The 19,312-nt window shown below is 40.7% G+C and overlaps 1 protein-coding gene across 1 annotated transcript in view; it reads right to left on the reverse strand.

Annotated features, from left to right (window-relative positions):
- Positions 1–854: 854 nt before the first annotated feature.
- The window catches only part of SMC4 (structural maintenance of chromosomes 4), a 37,364-nt gene continuing 18,906 nt past the window's right edge, over positions 855–19,312 (reverse strand). Inside the window, exons 7-24 of the mRNA XM_086618111.1 lie at positions 18,532–18,659; positions 17,840–17,980; positions 16,780–16,930; positions 16,140–16,304; positions 15,059–15,292; positions 14,278–14,463; positions 12,531–12,692; positions 11,756–11,981; positions 11,578–11,657; positions 10,718–10,870; positions 10,445–10,571; positions 8,915–9,104; positions 7,833–7,977; positions 6,567–6,740; positions 4,812–4,994; positions 3,776–4,008; positions 3,042–3,225; positions 855–1,066 (exon numbers count right to left, since the gene is read on the reverse strand). Coding sequence (XP_086474237.1) covers positions 878–1,066; positions 3,042–3,225; positions 3,776–4,008; positions 4,812–4,994; positions 6,567–6,740; positions 7,833–7,977; positions 8,915–9,104; positions 10,445–10,571; positions 10,718–10,870; positions 11,578–11,657; positions 11,756–11,981; positions 12,531–12,692; positions 14,278–14,463; positions 15,059–15,292; positions 16,140–16,304; positions 16,780–16,930; positions 17,840–17,980; positions 18,532–18,659 — 3,051 coding nt within the window. The 3' untranslated portion in view covers positions 855–877. The remainder of the gene's footprint in view (positions 1,067–3,041; positions 3,226–3,775; positions 4,009–4,811; positions 4,995–6,566; positions 6,741–7,832; positions 7,978–8,914; positions 9,105–10,444; positions 10,572–10,717; positions 10,871–11,577; positions 11,658–11,755; positions 11,982–12,530; positions 12,693–14,277; positions 14,464–15,058; positions 15,293–16,139; positions 16,305–16,779; positions 16,931–17,839; positions 17,981–18,531; positions 18,660–19,312) is intronic.

Consider the following 19,312-nt stretch of genomic DNA (forward strand, 5'->3'; position numbering starts at 1 on the left):
CAGAGCTGAACGCAGCACTGCAGGGGGGTGCCACGAGAGCAGAGGGGCAGTACTAGTGCAAGTGGGCCAGATCCTGGCCTGACTTCTGGAGTAAAACACACCATTTCAGTTCCTAAAGCACAGAAAAGATGGGATTCAAAGCAAAACCTGTACAGTGAAGCGGGGACAAGATGCTGATGGAAACAGAACTGTCACAGCCAGGTAAGCAACGGGCAGGGTACGGATGGATGTCACCGTGCCTGTTCTCTGGGAACAACGCAGCCCTTTGGGACATGATGGTAGGAGTGAGCAGGTGGTAATTACCATGTTAGTAAACCTGGTGTACACCGTGGGCAGGGGCTGAGGGAGGGAGGAGCTGGCCCTGCAGGAGAGGAGAGGAAAATAAGGGAAGAGCAGCTCCCTACACCCACCCAATTCATTACAAAATGGCCACAAGCAACTGATGCCCAGACCACACAGCACGGCCTACGGCATCCTTCTGCTATCCATGTAAAGCATTTGGATGCTGACTTTACTTCCTGGAACTCTTGTCATAGAGCGTTACAGGACGCTTAGATGACATTTAAAAGCAATTTTCTTCCTTTAATACATCCAGTAAAAAAAGAGGCATTTAAAACCAAACGTGGAGCCTAAGCATTGACATAAAGCTGACCCACAGACTATTGAAATGCAGCTAGGTACGTCATTTGAGAAATAATGACAGAACTGAGTTTAAAAAAAACACAACACAGCTCTACATAGACTGTGTAATTACAAAAATGCAATTTATTGAGGCTGGTTTTATTAACAAGTTCAGATAAAAGTGAAAGAAAAAAATCTCAAATACAGAAGTATATTAGATAAAACAGCAGCAACAAGAACAGAAGTTTATTCTGCTCTATTTTTGAGCCGTACTGCACCGCAGAGCGTCGAGTTCAGCCAGCCCTTTGGATGCAATAATTTTGGGGTTGGTTGCCACGCTTTTGGTGGTGTTGTGAGTCTTGTAAATCCCAATTAATCTGTCTGCGATCTCAAACATGTTGTTCCGCAGGGAGATGATGATAAACTGCGCGTTTTTTGTCTGCTCCTGAAAGAGAAGTTACTTGTGTTAGCCCACCATATTTCACAACACTGTTCTTGTAGGATTGCTACGTTCAGGTTTTGGGAAGTAAGGAATACATCACTGCAAGGAGTTCTGTCATCCCACAAATGGAAGCACGAGTTTCCTCCTTTTATTTTTCACATGACCTAGTCAAGTGAATGTGATTGAACATGTAATTTCTTCCCAGAACTGCAATTCACCACAGTTTTAACATGAATTCCACATGACTTACTGAGGCAGGTGTTGCTTTACTGAATTGTTACAGCTTAAAATGAAAAAACAAACCCAGTTCCATGCACTGGGAACGGGAAAACAAGCTCTTTGCCAACGAGGGCAAGCCCTGGCAAACACTTGTCCCATCACCCTGAGGCAGAACAAGATGATAACGGAATATCTAAATTTGGTGGTGCTTTAGAACAAACTTTCTCCTTTAGATGCCAGTGGTGTGAAGTTCCCCAGTGCTCCCAGTCCCACGGGGCTCTGGAGAGCACTGAGCAGGAGGAGCAAAGCAGACGCACAACTCGGGCTCCGTTCTTGCTAGGACCTGCCAGCTGGCTGGGTCAGGCCACAAGAAGGGAGGGAAGTGCAGGAGGAGAGGGGCATCTTAACTTGGGAAAAAGGAAAACCAGAACTTCTCCGGGGAGTGGGTGCAGCCTGGCAACACCAAGGTGTTGGGAGAAATCCCATCAGGACTGAGTGCCAAGGGAATGGGATTGCAAGGCTGGGTGAAATCCAGCCCGTGGCACGGGCAGGGTGTCCATCCCTGACAGAGACCTGGTACCCAGCGATGCGCTGAGGCGGTCGGAGCAGGGCACGCGAGGCAAGCCGAGGGGCGGCCACCCGTCTCCGTGTGAGGGAGCCCAGGGCACACACGACGTGTACGCCCCTTTCATCTTCACACACAGTTTTAGGAGGATAAAACGCTCAGGCTGGATGCAATAAAAGTGGCTCGTTATCAATCAGGATCTCTTCTCCTGGGACAGGACTAACTCAGAAATTGTGTACAAAATGTGAGCTATAGCTACAGACTGAGCTATAAATTCGCATGTAAAAGCTAAATTATGTCAAGATTCAAATTTAAATGTTAAGTCTATGCTGCAGTTGAAAGCAAACTCTCTGCTCCACCCAGGTGTGATTTGGTACTGGATCCTCCTTTGGGAAAACACAGGCATTGTGGATGCAAAGTTTATAGTTGCAGGCAGGAATCTTTCAAGCATTTCCCTAATTTTTAAGTAGCTAATCATAATCTTTGGCACTCCTAGGGTGTTCCCAAAACTGGTGGTTATACTTTGGATAATTCTGAGAAAATTCTACGTTGAAATTAGCAACCAGAACTGCAGCACTGTAAATGTTTGCTTGACTCAGATATGGTAATGACAGAATTTTTTAAAAGCGTGAAAGAAAAAAAAAAAACACTAATGAAGAGACTTATTAAAGCAGCCTATGCAAACCAGCTCCTGTTAATGGGACAGGGGTAGAAAACCAAGGAACCCTGGCTGCACCCAAGAACCAAATCATGAGCTTGAATATACGCACACATCTCCAAGAGCTACATAAGTTACTGTACCTCAGCAGACTAGAGCTGATTATTTTGGGGAAAGTGTATTTCAAAAGGGAAGCAGTAGCAGTAAGGATACGTGGAAACGTGGCACCTTTGGCAAACTAACACTCTTTACACAGCCTTGAAACTACACAGTGGGATTTAGAGGGAAGAAACTTGGAAATCCTCCGTGTTGCCTCATTTCAGGAAGGCATCACACTTAGCAGCTTAGGAGAAATACGCAGAAAGCAACATTCTAAGCACCTTTCTGGAAATCTGCTTAGTTCCCACTTAACCATTTGAAAATTCGCATTCCGGATGTAAAAATCTGGCCATAACCGTGTTACCACTTTGTCTTTTCCAGCAGAGAAGTAAACACTTAAAAAAATGATACTATAGTCGTTACCATGAAATACTTACGTATATGTAAAACGCTACAATTGACACATTTTTGAAGTCCAGGGCTGCGTCGATCTCGTCCATAAAGTACAGGGGCGTCGGCTTGTAGTGGTGAAGAGCAAAAACTAGAGCCAGGGAACTCAGAGTCTTCTCTCCTCCTGACAAGTTAAATATCTTCTTCCAACTTTTCTTCGGAGGCCGAACGCTGAAACAAATTGGAGTTTGCAACTTATTTCTGCTCATGATTGGAATAAACACGTCGTGGGGAAAAGCAAGTCATGGGACAGGAGGGAATTCTCAGAAGACGCAGACACAAAGCCATGGATGAACTCAACTCCCTGTAGCAACTCTAACACTTGGGAACTGCTATTTAATTATCTTTTTTCTACTCTTGACATAACGAATATACTCCTAGGCCCACTTATGACACAACCACCTCTGGTTACTGATGTGACTTGACACCATTCCCCAGGCAGAATGAAATGATTTGGGAATGCAGAAACAATGAGAAACTGCTTCACCAAAGCCAAAGGTTCCTAACTGCTGTTAGTCACTGATTTCTCCAGGAGAGACGAATCTCCATTACCCAATGCCATGAAGCTGTAGCTTCTGTCAGTATCTTGCCAATGTTTGCCAAGAGGGAGGACTGCCTTGGATAGCTGATGATCCATGACATGAATATTTTCTTAAAAAGCAGGTTGAAAAAGGAATACAATAATTAAGAATTACAGCAATAACACAGTGTTTTGACAAACCTAAACATGATGCCCTCAGAGAAGGGATCCAGACTATCCACAAGCTCTAGTTCAGCATCGCCTCCCAAAGTAAGCATCTGGTAGTTTTCCTTCAGTTTATTTGTTATTACATTAAATCCTGCCATAAATTCGTTCAGTCTTTGTTTCCTAAGGTCTTCAAAAGCTTGCCTGAAGCTGTCTCGCTCATTGGTAATGTCATCCAGTTCTGCCACACGTTTCAAGTACAGCTCTTCCTGCAGGAAAAAAACAGAAGGACAGTTACAGAAACTGTCTCCTTAATTTAGATTTTAAAGCGTTTTTCCGACCACATGACAATTCCTTTTTTCCAGAATGGCTAACAGCCTTGAAACAAAAGAACAAACCCAAAGTATCTCTTTTTTCTCTCATGTCTATACTTGGTGATGCTGATCTCTCTATACTGGAAAACCTGCATTAAAAGTAAAAAAAAAAAAAAAAATAAATCTCTTGAATAGTCCAATGTTACAGAAGTGAGTGCTGTGAGGAGAAGGAAATCCTGGTATTGCTGTGCCTCTGTCTAGACTGTCAAGACGAGCTGACTCTAAACAAACACACTGTCACAGGAGAAAGTTGTCTTCACCTGCCTTCTGTGGTTTCCAGTACAAAAGGTGTATGGAAGCTCCTGGGTACAACTGTCACACTTAGCTAAGCACGAGCTAGCAAATATTCAGGAGAAAAAGGAATATGTTGGCAACAGCAGAGCCTGCAGCGGAGAAAGGGAAAACTCGAGGGTTCCATTTCAGTTTCCAACAGAAAGGACCTGAGGAACAGGGCCACCTTCCCTGCTCTGCCCACAAACAAGGTGCTTTCTGTTGCCACCTGGATAACAAACGTGTTTTTGAGGATCCATTTGAGCAGCCACCCGAAGAAAAACGCACAGCTGAAGGTTCCCTCCGTGCTTCCGACGCCGCGACACGAACTCTGCATGGATTCATTACTGGGAAACCATGAAGCTGTCATTGCACCCCCAGGCACCGCGTATCCAACGACGAGCCCCACACCACAGTAACCACCTTACCTTCTTCCTGTACTCTGCGATAGCCCCGAGGTTGGGTTTCATTTCATGACACTGGGCTTCCAGCAGAGCTATCTGGTTAGTGATAACGTCCGGATTCTTGAGAGCCTCAAGCTCTTCTTCACTTAGTACTGGAAGTTCTTCGGAAGGTTTATCTTCTATGGGGTGCAGTGACAATTTTGATATCTAAAATTCAAAACCAGTTACTAGCAATCTTTAAAGCTCACATTAGTTATCACACGAACACGTTTCTAAAACAAACTTTTTCTTTATTAGTACATGGTGAACCTTTCGATCTCAAAACATTCAAGGATTCTTCACATAACTCCCTTTAAAACTAAGATGCAAAAAAGACAACAAATATCCTTCTCTCCTATTATTCTGTTCCTGAAAATTATATTCATCATTCTTACAAAGCTGTGCCATAGGAGCAGCAGCTGATAATGAAGAAATCGCCTCTGCTGATGCCATGGGACTTCACAACTATACACTTAACTCTTTGCATGTCCAGGACTGAGATGTTTCTGACAGCAGCTTTGCTTGCTGGGCAGCTGCCCCCGTTATCCTCACATTAACGAGGGTGTAAGGGGCACCCTGCCCTGTAAGATCGCTGCTGGTCCAGATCCCTGCCTCTACTAAAGGTTTAAACATGAGGTAGAAAGGACATACAGGATCAAGACAATGTAACTGTAGAATCTCCAGGCACCTCACGGGCTTTGCTGTGGGAACACCTCCCTAGGCATACACCTGGTTCTTGCCGTTTCCATAAACCGGGAAAACCAGAGCAAGACCAACCCTCAGCATTACCTTTTGTTGGCTTGACTCAACTACAGGCCAGAAAAGGTCAGGATTCCCTGCAGAATTGTTTCCAAAAGAAGTAAAAGCCCTTCCCAAAGCTATCAGAGACACCTGACATTAACACGCCAAAGGTCAGAGGTTGCTCACACCTGGTTTGTCCAGCACTAGAGCAGTTTGAGGACACACGGTCAGAAATGGGGTCTGTGTAAAGCTGTTGGTGTGTTCGCCTGCGAGAAGGCTGCCAGCACTCCTGCTCAGGTACAACTCCGACTCTGAGCAGCTACCTGTAGTAGCACAGGGTTTGCAACTCCTTGCTCCCACTGGCTCCGATTTATTCCATGAGCTGGTTCAAGCAGCAATCTGAGGAGCAGAGTTTCCTCCTGGCCCCAAGGAATTCCTGCTGGCCCAATTAGGGAAAGGCAATTTGATGTGCCAAAGGGACCACAAGTTTTGGGTGGAATACTCTCCAGGGAAAGACCTGGCCGTTTTGTAAAGAACAGCTTAGTGGGCACGGCACTGAATGCAGCTACACACAACTTGAGTTCTAGTTACTGACATCTTACTCCTCCTTGCTCCTCTCACCTGAGTGTGCCGACCCTTAAAACATTTTTAAATACGTACAGAGAGGATACGCAGGCACAAAAAGTCTCCTGGTCACCGTTTATTTTTCTCTTGTTGCTGCTAATTACTCTTAGGAAGTGTTAGGTCAGTCATTCTACCATTCATAAGTAGAAAGACCTTGAAAAGTTAGAAGCTAAACCATTTAATTCATAACTCACCCAGACCCTTGGCTGCAAACCAGAAAGTAAAAGAGGGGAAGGTCATCTTTTTTAGAGTTGTTTTTTACAGCGTAAACACCAATAAACTGCGATGTGAATGTTAATTTTCTCCCAAATTACCTGTTCTCTAACTACATGTTAACATGTTCATCTTTTGAGACAGTTCAAACCATTTCCCTACCTCTTTTTGCCAGTATTTAACCTTTGTCCGGTGTGCAGAAATATGACTATCGATTTGTTCCATTTTCAGCTTAATATTAAGAGCTTCCTTTTGAAGTGCATGCTCATCATCCTGAATAGTTTTCATCTCCTGGAGTAAATTGTGATGCTCCTTGTGAACTCCTGGCAATGCTTCCTAAGCAGAAATGACCAAAAACCGTGCCTTAATCAGTTGCCTACAAAAACATTTCCACTTTCTCAGGTTATAGATTTATTTTCGCCATATTATTCCCAGTGCTTACTCTCCACAATCCTAAGTGTGGATGTAAACGAATACATATCCTTATATTTAGATTGACCTGGTCCCCAAATTCTGGAATGACTGAAAATATGCTGTAGTTTATAGTTTCATTCCAATTTATAGTTCATTAAACAATTTCTACACTCAGATGTTTTTAGCTAAAAGGCAGTTTTAGAGCCAGTCTCAAAGAAACAGCTTTATTTGGAAGAACTTCAGCTCTGCTGGTTGCTTTGTCTCTCTCTCTCATACGTAAATCTAGATGGGAAACCAAAGTCCCACACAACTGGATAAAATCTAATTTTAAACAAGAGTTTCAAAAACAATAATTTATTTTGGGGAAGCGGTTAAAGTGTTTTCTTAGCTTCAAAAAATTGGGTCAAGACCTATTTCCAAGTTATATAAAAAAACCCCTAGAGCATTCCCATTCCCTGACCATTGTGGAATGTCACACTGCAGCTGTACAATAAATTTTGCACAAGAACAGAACAGAAGGATACAACTAGCATACAACAAGGATATAATTCATCCTCCTGATTTTATCTGAGGACCAGACCACTTACTAGGACTGTTTTAGCCTATTTCCACACCCCCCAGCATCTGCATTTCAAAGTCAACTTTGATTAACGATTAATCAAAATCACTAATTTTGTATGAACCCACACAATATATTGCTGGACACAGAAAAGAACATTCTTCGCCATTTTATCCCTGTGTGAATTTTTGGAGGACAAGTAGCAAAGTAACTGAGAAAAAAAATACTTTAGACCAGCGTTGTCAAGCCTGAGACTTAAATGGTAAGGCAGTTTTGTGTTTTTTGTTTTTTTTTTTTTTTTTAATAAATCCTTGCTAGGCCTGCCTGGAACATCCAAGGAAGAAGGCTAACAGACATCAGCCATTAGGACAACTGAGACAACAACTATTATTTGGAATTTATTTCACAGAGTGCATCCTCTAGGAAGAAATATACTGAGTTAGCACGACACTTACTTCAGCTTGCCTGCAGTCATTGATGACCTCAGCAGCTTTCTCTTCCAGCGTGGTCAGCTCTTCTGTTAAGTCTTTAATTTCTTTCTCATTATCTTCAATTTCCTTCTCTGTGCGAAGAACAGACTCTTCAGATTTTTTCAGGTTTCTGAAATGGGCACAGAGACATTTGTATACCTCACATGAGTGCAAATATGACGTAAGATAATCTAGAAACACAATCTGATGTTAAAGATTGTTCCATAGCCATTGACAACCAAGTAGGAAGTGCTGATTTATGCGTGAACTCTCATGCTCCTGAGATATCCAAGTAAAACAAAGTTGTTTTCCTTAAACATAAAGTAAACAGGGCTCAAAGTGACTGCATTTGTTCTTTCAGAGACAGTTTTGACATTTCTTCCAAGCATTCATTATGTATTGTTAAGCTAACATAAAAAAATAGATCACATTTTATTTTCTGACATGCCTCAGAATAAAACTGGTCCCTTCAGATCTGGAGTGCTCCACTACATGGTAGTGAAGTGCTGTTTTGAATCTTTATCCTGAAAGATTGCGTTTTAGTGATAGGCAAATAGCAGCAGAACAATTAAACGTGACTTTTAAACTTCCTGTTAGAAACAAAAAATATTTACTTCCCTTTACCTCCTCGACACAAGCAACACGTAGTATTAGACATGCAACTGAAAATTAAGAGTGTAAGCGTGGATCTTTAGCTGTGGAGACTACTTAAACCAAGCAAATGTCCTGCAGGCACTGATGTCAACAGCTCCAGCTCCCTGAAGGCTGACACCACTCTCCCTGGCCAGGTTTCACTAAGCTCTCCAGGTCTCTGATCCTTTGCCGGTAAATCACACTAATTAACAAAGATTATGGTTCTTAATTAAGAACCAGTCTCGGTTTGAGGTAAATCAGGTCAGAGAAAAAGGTGACGACCTTCTCCCTCCAGTTTTCCTCTAGCCATCGAGAGGTGAAAGCCATCTCCCCGTGCCTGCCAAAACCCCCCAGAAAGGCCTGACTGTCCCAAACACGAATCCCAACAACACACAACCAGAGTCTACAGCTTTGCACACCGCTGTCCACCGTACCTGTCTGCTGTCCTCATTGCCACCTGGGCTTTCGTTACAGCTGACATCCATTCGTCTATTTCTTTGTTGATCTGGTCGAGTTTGTCTTGCTGCGCTTTCAGTTTGCTGTTATTGATCTCGATGATGAGGTTATGTAACCGTTTCACTTCTCTTTCTAGCTTCCCAGCTTTCTCAGCCACACAGTCGTAATCTGTTGATAAGGAAAATCAAGCTGAAGTCATTACACTGTCGCTAGGAACGCCGGACTGCTGCAAGGCATCGAGATTTAAGTGGTAGGTATTGCCATGTCGAGAAGTCTTTCTTTATACTGTGAAAAATGTATTGGATTACTTAATGTATATAGAGTACCTAAATACATGAAATGGTACAGAAGAAGCTATTCCAAGATCATTCTTTGCATTTATTTAATGGGAAAACGCTCAGAAGGGGTTAAACTGTAAGAACTGGCCACTAACCGAGTAGCTGGTGTTACTACATAGTTACTACATGTGCTGAATAAAAAAGACAGCCTACTCTGCCTCCAAGGTAGATTAGTTTCCTTGTTTAGCTTATACTTAAATCTCAGCAAAACCATCTTAAGTTGAAAAGCTTTCAAAAACCAAACCACCTAAGTGCAAAACAAACCAAACATCCCACACGAAGTTTGCTACAGATGTGTAATTTCCTTTCGGGGACAGAACGGGTAAAGCAAAGACTTGAAAACTGGAAGGCAGTCATCTCTCCAGAGGAGAGCAAAGGCTTGTGTGTCTCCATTACCTGTCAGAAATGCTGGAGAAGATCCTTATAAAATCAAACCTTTGTGTCATTGAGGAAGCAAGGCATTCCTAATCTCTCGATGCTCTACTATTCAAAAGAGGCATGGAGGGAATCCATACTAGTATGTGTTCTCTTTCCTAAAATGCTACGAAAGCAGAATTGAGGGGGAAGGGAACCACGTTTTACTTTGCTCGTATTATTCCCTGAGCAGGAAATACAAAGCAGCAGTCAAGGTTTACTTCACTCAGCCACCAATTACTTCAGAGAAACTCTTGTTCAAGTTCTCAGAGTAAACATCTGCCACAAAAAGAACTGGGGTACAGTGTGCCCACAACAGAACACAGCATACTCTTTAAAAGTATCATTTAACAGTCCAGTTAGAGCACAGCAAAAGCCTTTACTTGATTTTAATATCATGACCCTCCACATTAACAATTCTTATTCCTAATTAAACTAAGTTTCCTTGTGAATCTCCATGTAATACAGCCATAAAAGTCTACCCAAATAAACAAACAAACAAAAAATCTCTAATGTTTACTTTAGCTTGACTGAAACATGAACTTGAGCAATTGCACAAAAACCAGGTTTTCATCCTCTAATCTCCAGAAGTCCCTTTTATCCCCCCCTTATGAGAAAAGAGGTTTCAAACCAAGATATGGTATCACACTGGTAATCTGAAAGAACAAAGCTGTAACCACTCATTGCTGTACTAGTAAATGCACGTGACTATCTATATACAATTTTTATCTATAATCCCCTCTCCACAAAACATACCTTTTTTGTAACTAGTAAGGACTTTTTCCAACTCCTTCTGTTTGTTTTTGTCCGGAGCAGCAGCAATGACGTTTGCTTCAAGTTCCTTAACTTGTTTTTTTAGATGAATTTCTTGTTCAGATAGACCCTACAGAAAACACAACTGTGTTAGAATCCTGTACTTTAAAAAGATCCTCGATACTAACAACGATTATGTTAAACTGAGGCTGAGAAGTTATCCCCCTGCCCACTCATGGAGAAACCAGATATTCCCTAAGTAATAAACTTGTTCACCTGGATACTTGCTGTGTACTTTTCTAAAGTATTTCTCATTTCCCGAACATCTTGGTGCAATTTTCTTATGGCTTCTTCAAGCTGTAATTTCTCTTCTTCGTACTGTACTGCTCTTTTAGAATCCTTCTGCAGTTGAGACTCCATTTTATTGACCTGCACAAAACCAAGATATGATCATTTGCCTGGTGTCGCCACTACACAACAAAGCAAGATCTCATTCATGTTCTCGACGGCCTGTGATCTCTTGAAACACAAGAAAGTGGAGTAAAAACTTGAAAATTTGCTGCAGCAGGACAGAGTACAGAGGCTGACTGCTGAGAAGATCAATTATAATTTATCTAGCAACCTACGCTAACCTTGTGAACGCGAGCTTGGTAAGTCATCGTTAACGTGTGTTTCATCACAGATGGTTCACTACTCACGCTGATGGAAAAGGACATGGCACGTGTGTATGAACTGCTAAAACATAAGCAGTGAACATCACAGAATCCCAGAATGTCAGGGATTGGAAGGGACCTCAAAGGATCATCTAGTCCAATCCCCCTGCCTGAGCAGGACTGCCTAGATCAGATCACGCACGAACGCATCCAGGCGGGTTTGGAACATCTCCAGAGAAGGAGACTCCACAGCCTCTCTGGGCAGCCTGTTCCAGTGTTCTGTTACCCTTAACTGGGAAGAAGTTCTTCCTCACGTTTAAGTGGAACCTCCTGTGTTCCAGCTTATATCCATTTCCCCTTGTCCTATCATTGGATGCCACTGAGAAGAGCCTGGCTCCATCCTCATGACAGTCACCCTTTACATATTTATAAACATTAATGAATACAATGAAATTCCACTTTTAATTAAGATGACCTACTAACCTCTTCTTCTGAAACATCCATGACGACTGAGGAACCCATTCTGCCCTTCATTACTTTATCTCCACCACCGGTCATTGTTCCTAAGGTGGGAGAGACAGAAAGAAGTTGGCGAGATAACCGTGCTTAGACATCACCTATGAAGTGCCTGAGATGCGACTGCAGGTCTGCACTTACACACCTGACTGCTCGATGATTTGTCCTTGCAGTGTTACCACCCTCCACCTCCTGTCCTTCTGGAATGCTACTCGGGTGGCGTCTTCCAAGTTGTTGGTGACTAGAGTATCACGTAACGCGAAGTAAAAAGCCGGGCGAACCGTCTCATCTTCTACCTTCACCAGATCAAACAACCGAGGAGTATTTTCAGGAGTTGGGATTTTTTCCATTTTTTTCTCCCATACAGCCATCTACATCCAAAAAGTAAATAAACGAATGAGCGATTCCTTAGGGTAAATGATGAGGTCGTTTCATTGTTCTAAGGTATGTTAAGGCTTGCAATTAATTAATTGTTTAATTAATTAATTAATTGTTGCAATTGTACTGCAATTAACAGTAAAGCTTCCTTCCTTGGAGATCTCTACTTCCAGGATAATTATAAAAACTCACTGATAACTCATTGGTCTCTTCCAGTTACAGTTACTAGATTACTTGGATGATTAAGTTCGCTAATTTGTTAAAAAAAACCCCTAAATATAAAAGTACAAGAGACACACCCAACTTTTGTTGTACACACACAGGGGTCTAAAAAGCCTTGTAATTCTCTGTAAGAAAACATTATAATTTGCTAATAGAATATTCTGAGGTACCAGCAGCCTATTAAAACGTTTTATGTTTTAGCCTTACCCATCTTAATAATCATACAGTGTAATATATTAATATAAAATACATATTTACACACATGCACGTGAACACGTTCCACAATCAAGAACTTGTTTTCCTGAAGTGCGACCACTTACCTTGTCCAGCGCTATAAACGTGGCAACTCCAATCCCGCTCGCCTTTAAGAAATTCACACATTGCTGGGCAGTATCGATGGTATCAACAACAATGTTGTCTAAGGCACCACAGCAGGACGAAATAGCAACATCGTACTTTTCATGGATAGCTCCCACGTCTCCCTAATCATTGAGGGGGGGAGGCAGAAGCACACTGATAGCTCGGTGTCAACGTTTTGTCTTGGTATTAACAAATAAATGACAACAACTTTACATAAAGTAAAACGAGATGAGAAGCTATAAAGCGATTTTCTGTGAAAGAACTTAAACCTTAATTAGAATTTTTAAAATAATACCACACCTGTCTTCTCCTGCACGCTACTATTTATGTATTTCTAACGTACTTGTTTCCATAGCAGAAACCCATAGACTTAGAGCTTCAAAAGTGGTACTTCTGGCAGAGCAACGTGGTGGCACTGATTGATTTTCTGAAGACAAACGATATGTTTTGTATGCCAGCATTTTAGTGAGGCAGCCTGGCCTAACGAAATCATTTAGGGTGTTCTGTGTACTGTTCCACCACTGCTCCGCCGGGTAGAACCCAGTAAGTCACACCCTGCCCTGGAAAACAGGTACAGGGTCTTCATCACCTTTGAAAAACTCTTGGATATCTGCAGACCGAGTTATTCAAGAACAGATTGACCTCACACTCCTCTCTGTGGCAGGTGATAACAGAGCATGAGACAAAATACATGTACTAGACAGTGGTCTGCTGCTGTTTGAACTTTATCCTTTTTTAATACAGCTACACACATGCTTTTTAAACATACATAGACTAAATAAACTGATTTTGCTGAAGCAGAGAGAACTTCTTGGACGAGCAGGTGGGAAAAAAAGAGAAAATTGCAAAATACAAAAATAGCACTTTTATATTTAAACTGATAAGCATGTATTGTTCAGTGCTAGTTAAAAAAAAATAGAAACACAGAACTCAACTGCAGCTGCAAACGTTCAGAACTTCAAATCAACACTGCTGGGAAAGAACTGATAACACATTCCATGTTTTGCTACGGCAGAGCTTTCCTTGCTTGTCTGAAACAACAATATTGCCCTTTTTGATTCGACATGTTTGCAAGTAAAATAAGATGAAGCAATCCGCATAAACATCACCAAATTTTATACATTTGGAAGCAAAAAAATCCTTGTTCAGTTTCACATTAAGTTACACACAAGTTGTAGGATGGTTTTTTAAGTTCCACATTAAGTGACATACAAGTTGTAAGATGTCTTTTTATGTTTCATGGCAGTTCTACCAAGTGTGAGGTTACGGATGGGCCGTACCTTCTGTGGCACCAGAAGGTAAAAAGCATTCCCTCCTGACACTTCTCCAGCACGGATGTTCCTAATGCTCGAAGGAATGAGCACCATCACGGCCGTCTCACGGCCCAACACAGCAGCACAGGCAGGACCAGCACACGGACAGGCCACAAGGCATCGTTAGTTTTCTTTGCTGGAGCACATTCCCGTCGAGGCTGCAGCTAACTGATGTAGCTTAAAAAGCTTTCTCACAGCCACTGCCTGTCCTCAGTGCCGAGCAGAGGCACCTCAGCAATCTTCTCCTTAATTCAGAGCAAGCCCACAGGATCTGCAACTCTGCTGCCCTCATTAACAGCACCAGAGAAGCGAAGAATTCGACCTTTCACTCGACCACAGAAACAACGCTCTGCTCCTATAAAGCTTAAAACTAAAACAGCCTTTTAAAACTCACCAGTCTGCCGTACAGCCCACGGATGTTTCCAGATTTCTTCTGCTGAAGCAGAGCCTCGAGCACTTTTCCTCGACTGCGACTTTGTGCTAAAGAACTTTTGGCTTCTTCTACTTTTTGACGGAGATTTCGAACGAGGTTCTTGGCACCTGATTCTTCTCTTCTCAGCTTCTCCAGCTCCTTCTCTTTCTGATGGTTAAAAGAAAGATGTTATCTTAGCCTCATGACAACTCCTGTATTCAGGGAGTCTTGGATTCATGACTGAGTAAGCAATGACACCAACCACTGCGAGCAAAAGTAGCAAACATTTATCAGAAGAAAGGCTGGTATTTGGATACACTCCAGGTAGTATTTATTTAGTACGCTTCCATACAAATACAACAGCTTTACGAATTCGTTGATCAGGTTTAGGGCAAGGTAATGAAATTTTTCTTTCTTTGAGGGCCGAGAGAGGAGTAAGAAATGAAATTCAAAGGAGGCTCTGAAACACAGCCATTTATTTATTTTAACATGTTTTATGATATTTAAACTGATTCCCTTACAGGTATATCTAGGGTTTAATTTCAGTGCTTAATGTTAACATTTGCTTAACCCAAAATAAGTCTGAAATCAAACACTTCACTGGTTAACTAAGTATTAGAATGCAGTTTTTAAATGTTATTTTACTGGAGATGCTTTTTCTTTTGTGTTCACAACAGAACATGAAGAAGAGTGGAACTTTGGTTTGTGTGTTGCAGCATTGTGCTGTAACTCAAGGAAATTCTGTAGGAAAGTCGAGCCTCACCTCCTTCAGCTCCTGCTCAGCTCGAGGTAATTGTATATCGATATCTTTGATGGCAGCTTTCCTTTCCTTGAGAGTCGCTGAAGCAGCCACCAGAGCCTCCTTCACCTGGTTCACCTGAGCCACAGCAGTGTTATGACGGCTGAGATAAATATCCAGCTCTGACTGGGCCACATCCATGTTTGAACGTGCTTCATTCACTGCTTTGCTCAACTCCATCAGCTCCTTCTCTTTGCTCTGCAAAAAGGGACAATGTTACAAGGGAAACTAGACAACTGTGGGATTTATTACACCAGTCACACTGCGTGAAAGGAAAAGAGGAAACAGGCAACAGTGTTCTTTTACTAGCTCTGCTGTCAGCAGGAGAGAGTTATGTTATCCAGAACTAGTATTCCTTAATTTATTAACATATTCTGTATGGAAATGAAATAAGGCATTTTTCATAATTATAAAGAACATCAGGGAATTATCACAGAACACTTCCATAATAGCTTTGTATCATTTTCTCAACCTAAAGAAGCTGAGAGAAGCCCTGCACACACACACATTGTGCTGAATTACAGATCAAATGGAGAAACTATGTTTTCAAGTGCAGAAAATAACTCCCCAAATTTCCAAGATAAATTCCCTGCCTCCAGGTGCTTAAAGACTGGACAACTAATATCGACAACAATAACCAAGTGTTACAGTAGTTGTCTGTTAATTCAAAGACAGATTACAGCTGTGTGAAAGACTTGGAACGTACCGTTTCAAAAGTTGTTTATTTATTTAAGCAACATATTGGCTTAAACACTTTGATGGGAGAAAATTAAAGTGTGTTCAAATAATGGAAGTGTAGAATTATTTAATATAGATGCATGAATGATCTACTTAATGACACATGATCAAAAAGCAAGTAACTTATTGAGAACGATCTAGCTCCGATTTTAAATTCAAAATTGATTTCCCAGTTTGGTTCCATTGCACATGAAACAGTGTTTTTGTCATCTAAACCAGCATTTTACAGCTACTTTGTGCCTGTTTCCTTCATCAGTGTAAAAGCTAGATACACCAAGTCAGCACACTAAGCCAAAACAGTTCAAACCTCCTTTTCTTCCTGAAGTCCCTGTGTTTCTTCCTTAAGGCTATCCATAACCTGCTTGAGTCGTTCTTCTTCCTTCTCTTTCGTCTTTTCCAGAAGCTCTTTCTTCGATGTTGCTTCACGGATGGCTTTTTCACTGCTGGAAGGCACCTTTTTCAGCTGCTCTACCTACACAAGGAAAAGCCTTTTAACTCCCTCTCCCGCTGAAACAGAACAGTTTTGCCTCATCTTTAAGACCTGCCTTTCAAGGGCTACGTGGAAGACAACGGAAGCTTAAGGTCTAACACAGCTGACGGGTTTTTGTGGGATAAGATGCGCTGGGGCTCTAGCAGGAGGCCAGGATTTTCTTTGGAAGGTTTGTTTGGTTGTAGAGCCCATCCAGAGAGAAGCAAGCTATAGCAGTGAAAGAACACAGCTTTACACCTGAAAACTCAAGGCTTCACTTGAATCACTTCAACAAGTGATTTGCAAACGAAATCCCTAGCTGATCTAAATGACATAAAATACCTGATTAAAAAATTTTAAAACATATTTTTCCATCTTGTTGTTACACAAAGCACAAATTGCTATTTTATCCCAGCTGCACAAAGATGTTCTCATCTCGAGCAACCAATTAGGTAAATCAAGTTGCAGTTCACGCTACCTTTTCTTTGTCCTTTTGAAGTTGCTTCTCCAGTTTTTTAGCCTTGCTTTTGGCATGTTTTAGATTTTCCCTTACTTTAACATCCTGCAAATCCAACTGAGTAAATTTTTCTTTGTTTTCCTCTACGAACTTTGTAATTTTACTGAGTTTCCTAAAGGGGAAAAAGAGAAAGAATCATCTATTTCATACCCTATAAAAATAATGTCAGTAGAGCTTGGCTTAATAAGAAAGCATATATAATTTCAACCAATACTACTCAGTTTTTGTGAAAAACAACATTCAATACTTACTACATCACAATATTTTCCCTGGGGAAGTGCTGTTTCATCAGAAAAAGATCAACTAACACAGCAATATTAAACATATTTTCAGAAATGTAATTTTTGGATAGAATTTATTATTTGCATCTCTCAAATAATTTACTATCATCTCAGAGAATGAGAAGGTTAATATTGCAGTTGGATTGAAGATTAGCACACAGACAAATCAATTTTAGGGAAATACAATTTATGCATAAAAGATTCATAAGGAAACCAGAGAAAAATACCTAACATCCATGCACCTAAGCATTATGATTATATATCTAAAACCCTGAAACAATCTCCCAATTATTTTTTGTACAGTCAATATAAAAAAAAGTATGTACTTTAAAATTCATCAAAAATCAGACTTTTTTTTATCATAATTGTGACTATTACCCAGATTTCTCCAAGAGAAGCAATCTGCAGAACCAAATTAAAGCAATGAGAGTTTTTCTAAATTTATTTTTGTGCTAAAGATCATTTAATCCATGCCAGAGAATGTTTAGATATACCACAAGAGACTCAGCTCATCAGATAATTTAAGTTTTTGGTGGAAGAATTATTGAAAAACCCAGCTGTGCTCCCTTTGTTTGATCATCTTCTCATGCAACTACTGTCTACATCTGCTTTCTCAGGTGTTCCTGCCCCGGTGATGCAACTACCACAGCTTTTTCTGAAAATCCTGCCAACACCACATATGCAGAACACATAAAACACAGTACACTCTTAGTTTACGAGTCTATACCCAAAATACTTACTTTTCAACTTCTTTTAAAGCTTGATTCTTGGTTTTCATTTCATCTGCAAGTTTACTACTCTTCTCATTAATATCTTTTGTTTGTTTGTTAATTTTTTCTTTCTGCATTTCTATATCATTTATCCGTTTCTTTAGGTCATAGCTAAGAAAAAAATAAAAACAAAAACCCCAAACTCCATTTTTTCCAGAAAGCCAATATTCGTAACAAATATATATTGCAAATCGTAAGTGTAACTAAGTGGTTAAGTATTAAATCCTAATATCCATTATTGAATAACTTTGCCAATTTAATACAAAACATCAAAAAAATCTAACAATTACGCACTTTAGATGAAAAACGGTCTTTAAGTCATCTACTTTCTCAATTTAGGTATAAAACTGTAAGAGACTAATTTTCCAGACTACTTTACTTAGTAAAAAGCTGGGAAGCAGGTTACTGGTTTGGTTTTGTCACTGTTTTGTGGGTTTGGTTTTTTAATAGCTTTTAATGAAAACGTTCTCTCACTATTTAAAAATTTTTAGTTTCATAATTTGCAAGAAAAAAAAAATCACTAGCCACATGGTATGCAACTAATTTTGAAGGACTGGTATGACTGTTAAGAAATGCAAAATATTTCTAATTAGAAATATGGAACTAGCATTTACCACCACCACCACGTTAAAGCCAAATCAAAACTCTGGAGAAGTACTTACATGTAGTATTGACAGATACTATTCTTCTCTTTACAAATTTTGTTTTCCAAGCAAAGAAATTCAATGGCTTTATTCCTGTCCGCTTCCAAGGCATCTTTTTCTCTCTCCACCATTTTAACTCTATTTAACTAGACAAATCAGAGAGTCAGAGCTGACTTTACTGCTAGTACTGCAGAAAAAAACATAAGGAGAAAAACCCCAGACCCTTTGGAACACACGTATCCTCTGGAGAGATGGCGTTGAACAATGAACTCTGTGCGGTAATTGAGCTCTATAAGCTTTCTGAAATAACAGACCACCATTTCCACAGAAGAGACTGTCCTTTTAGGGCAATTTAAACAGCAATTTAAAACTAAAAAGGGATCCTACAGATGCTAGGAACAGCTCAGGCACATCAAGGAAAACGTAGGTGAGAAATAAAGAGGAGTTACACATAGACAGTTCACATTTGTTATTTTCGACCTTTTGACTAGCCCTTTCTAAGTTAATTCCTGCAGCTACGTGTCTTTTGTTTTCCTTCCCAGCCTTTTAAAAAAAGCCTGCAACATATCAGGATTTACCAAGGACACAAATAAAGAAAAAAACCCACTTTGATATTATTTAGTACTTTTAGAACTCACTGCATAAATGTTATGAAAGCAAGTTCTGCAACAGATCTACATAGCTTGTCACAACAAATTTTCTGTATTTTTAAGCCTCCTCATACAGCCGTATGTGCATCACCTCACCAATGCTCCGACTTCCTCTTTCCTTTTCTTAGCACACGGAAGGTTTCCCTGCT

This window comes from Tauraco erythrolophus, chromosome 11, assembly GCF_009769465.1.
Source record: "Tauraco erythrolophus isolate bTauEry1 chromosome 11, bTauEry1.pri, whole genome shotgun sequence".
NCBI lineage: Eukaryota > Metazoa > Chordata > Aves > Musophagiformes > Musophagidae > Tauraco > Tauraco erythrolophus.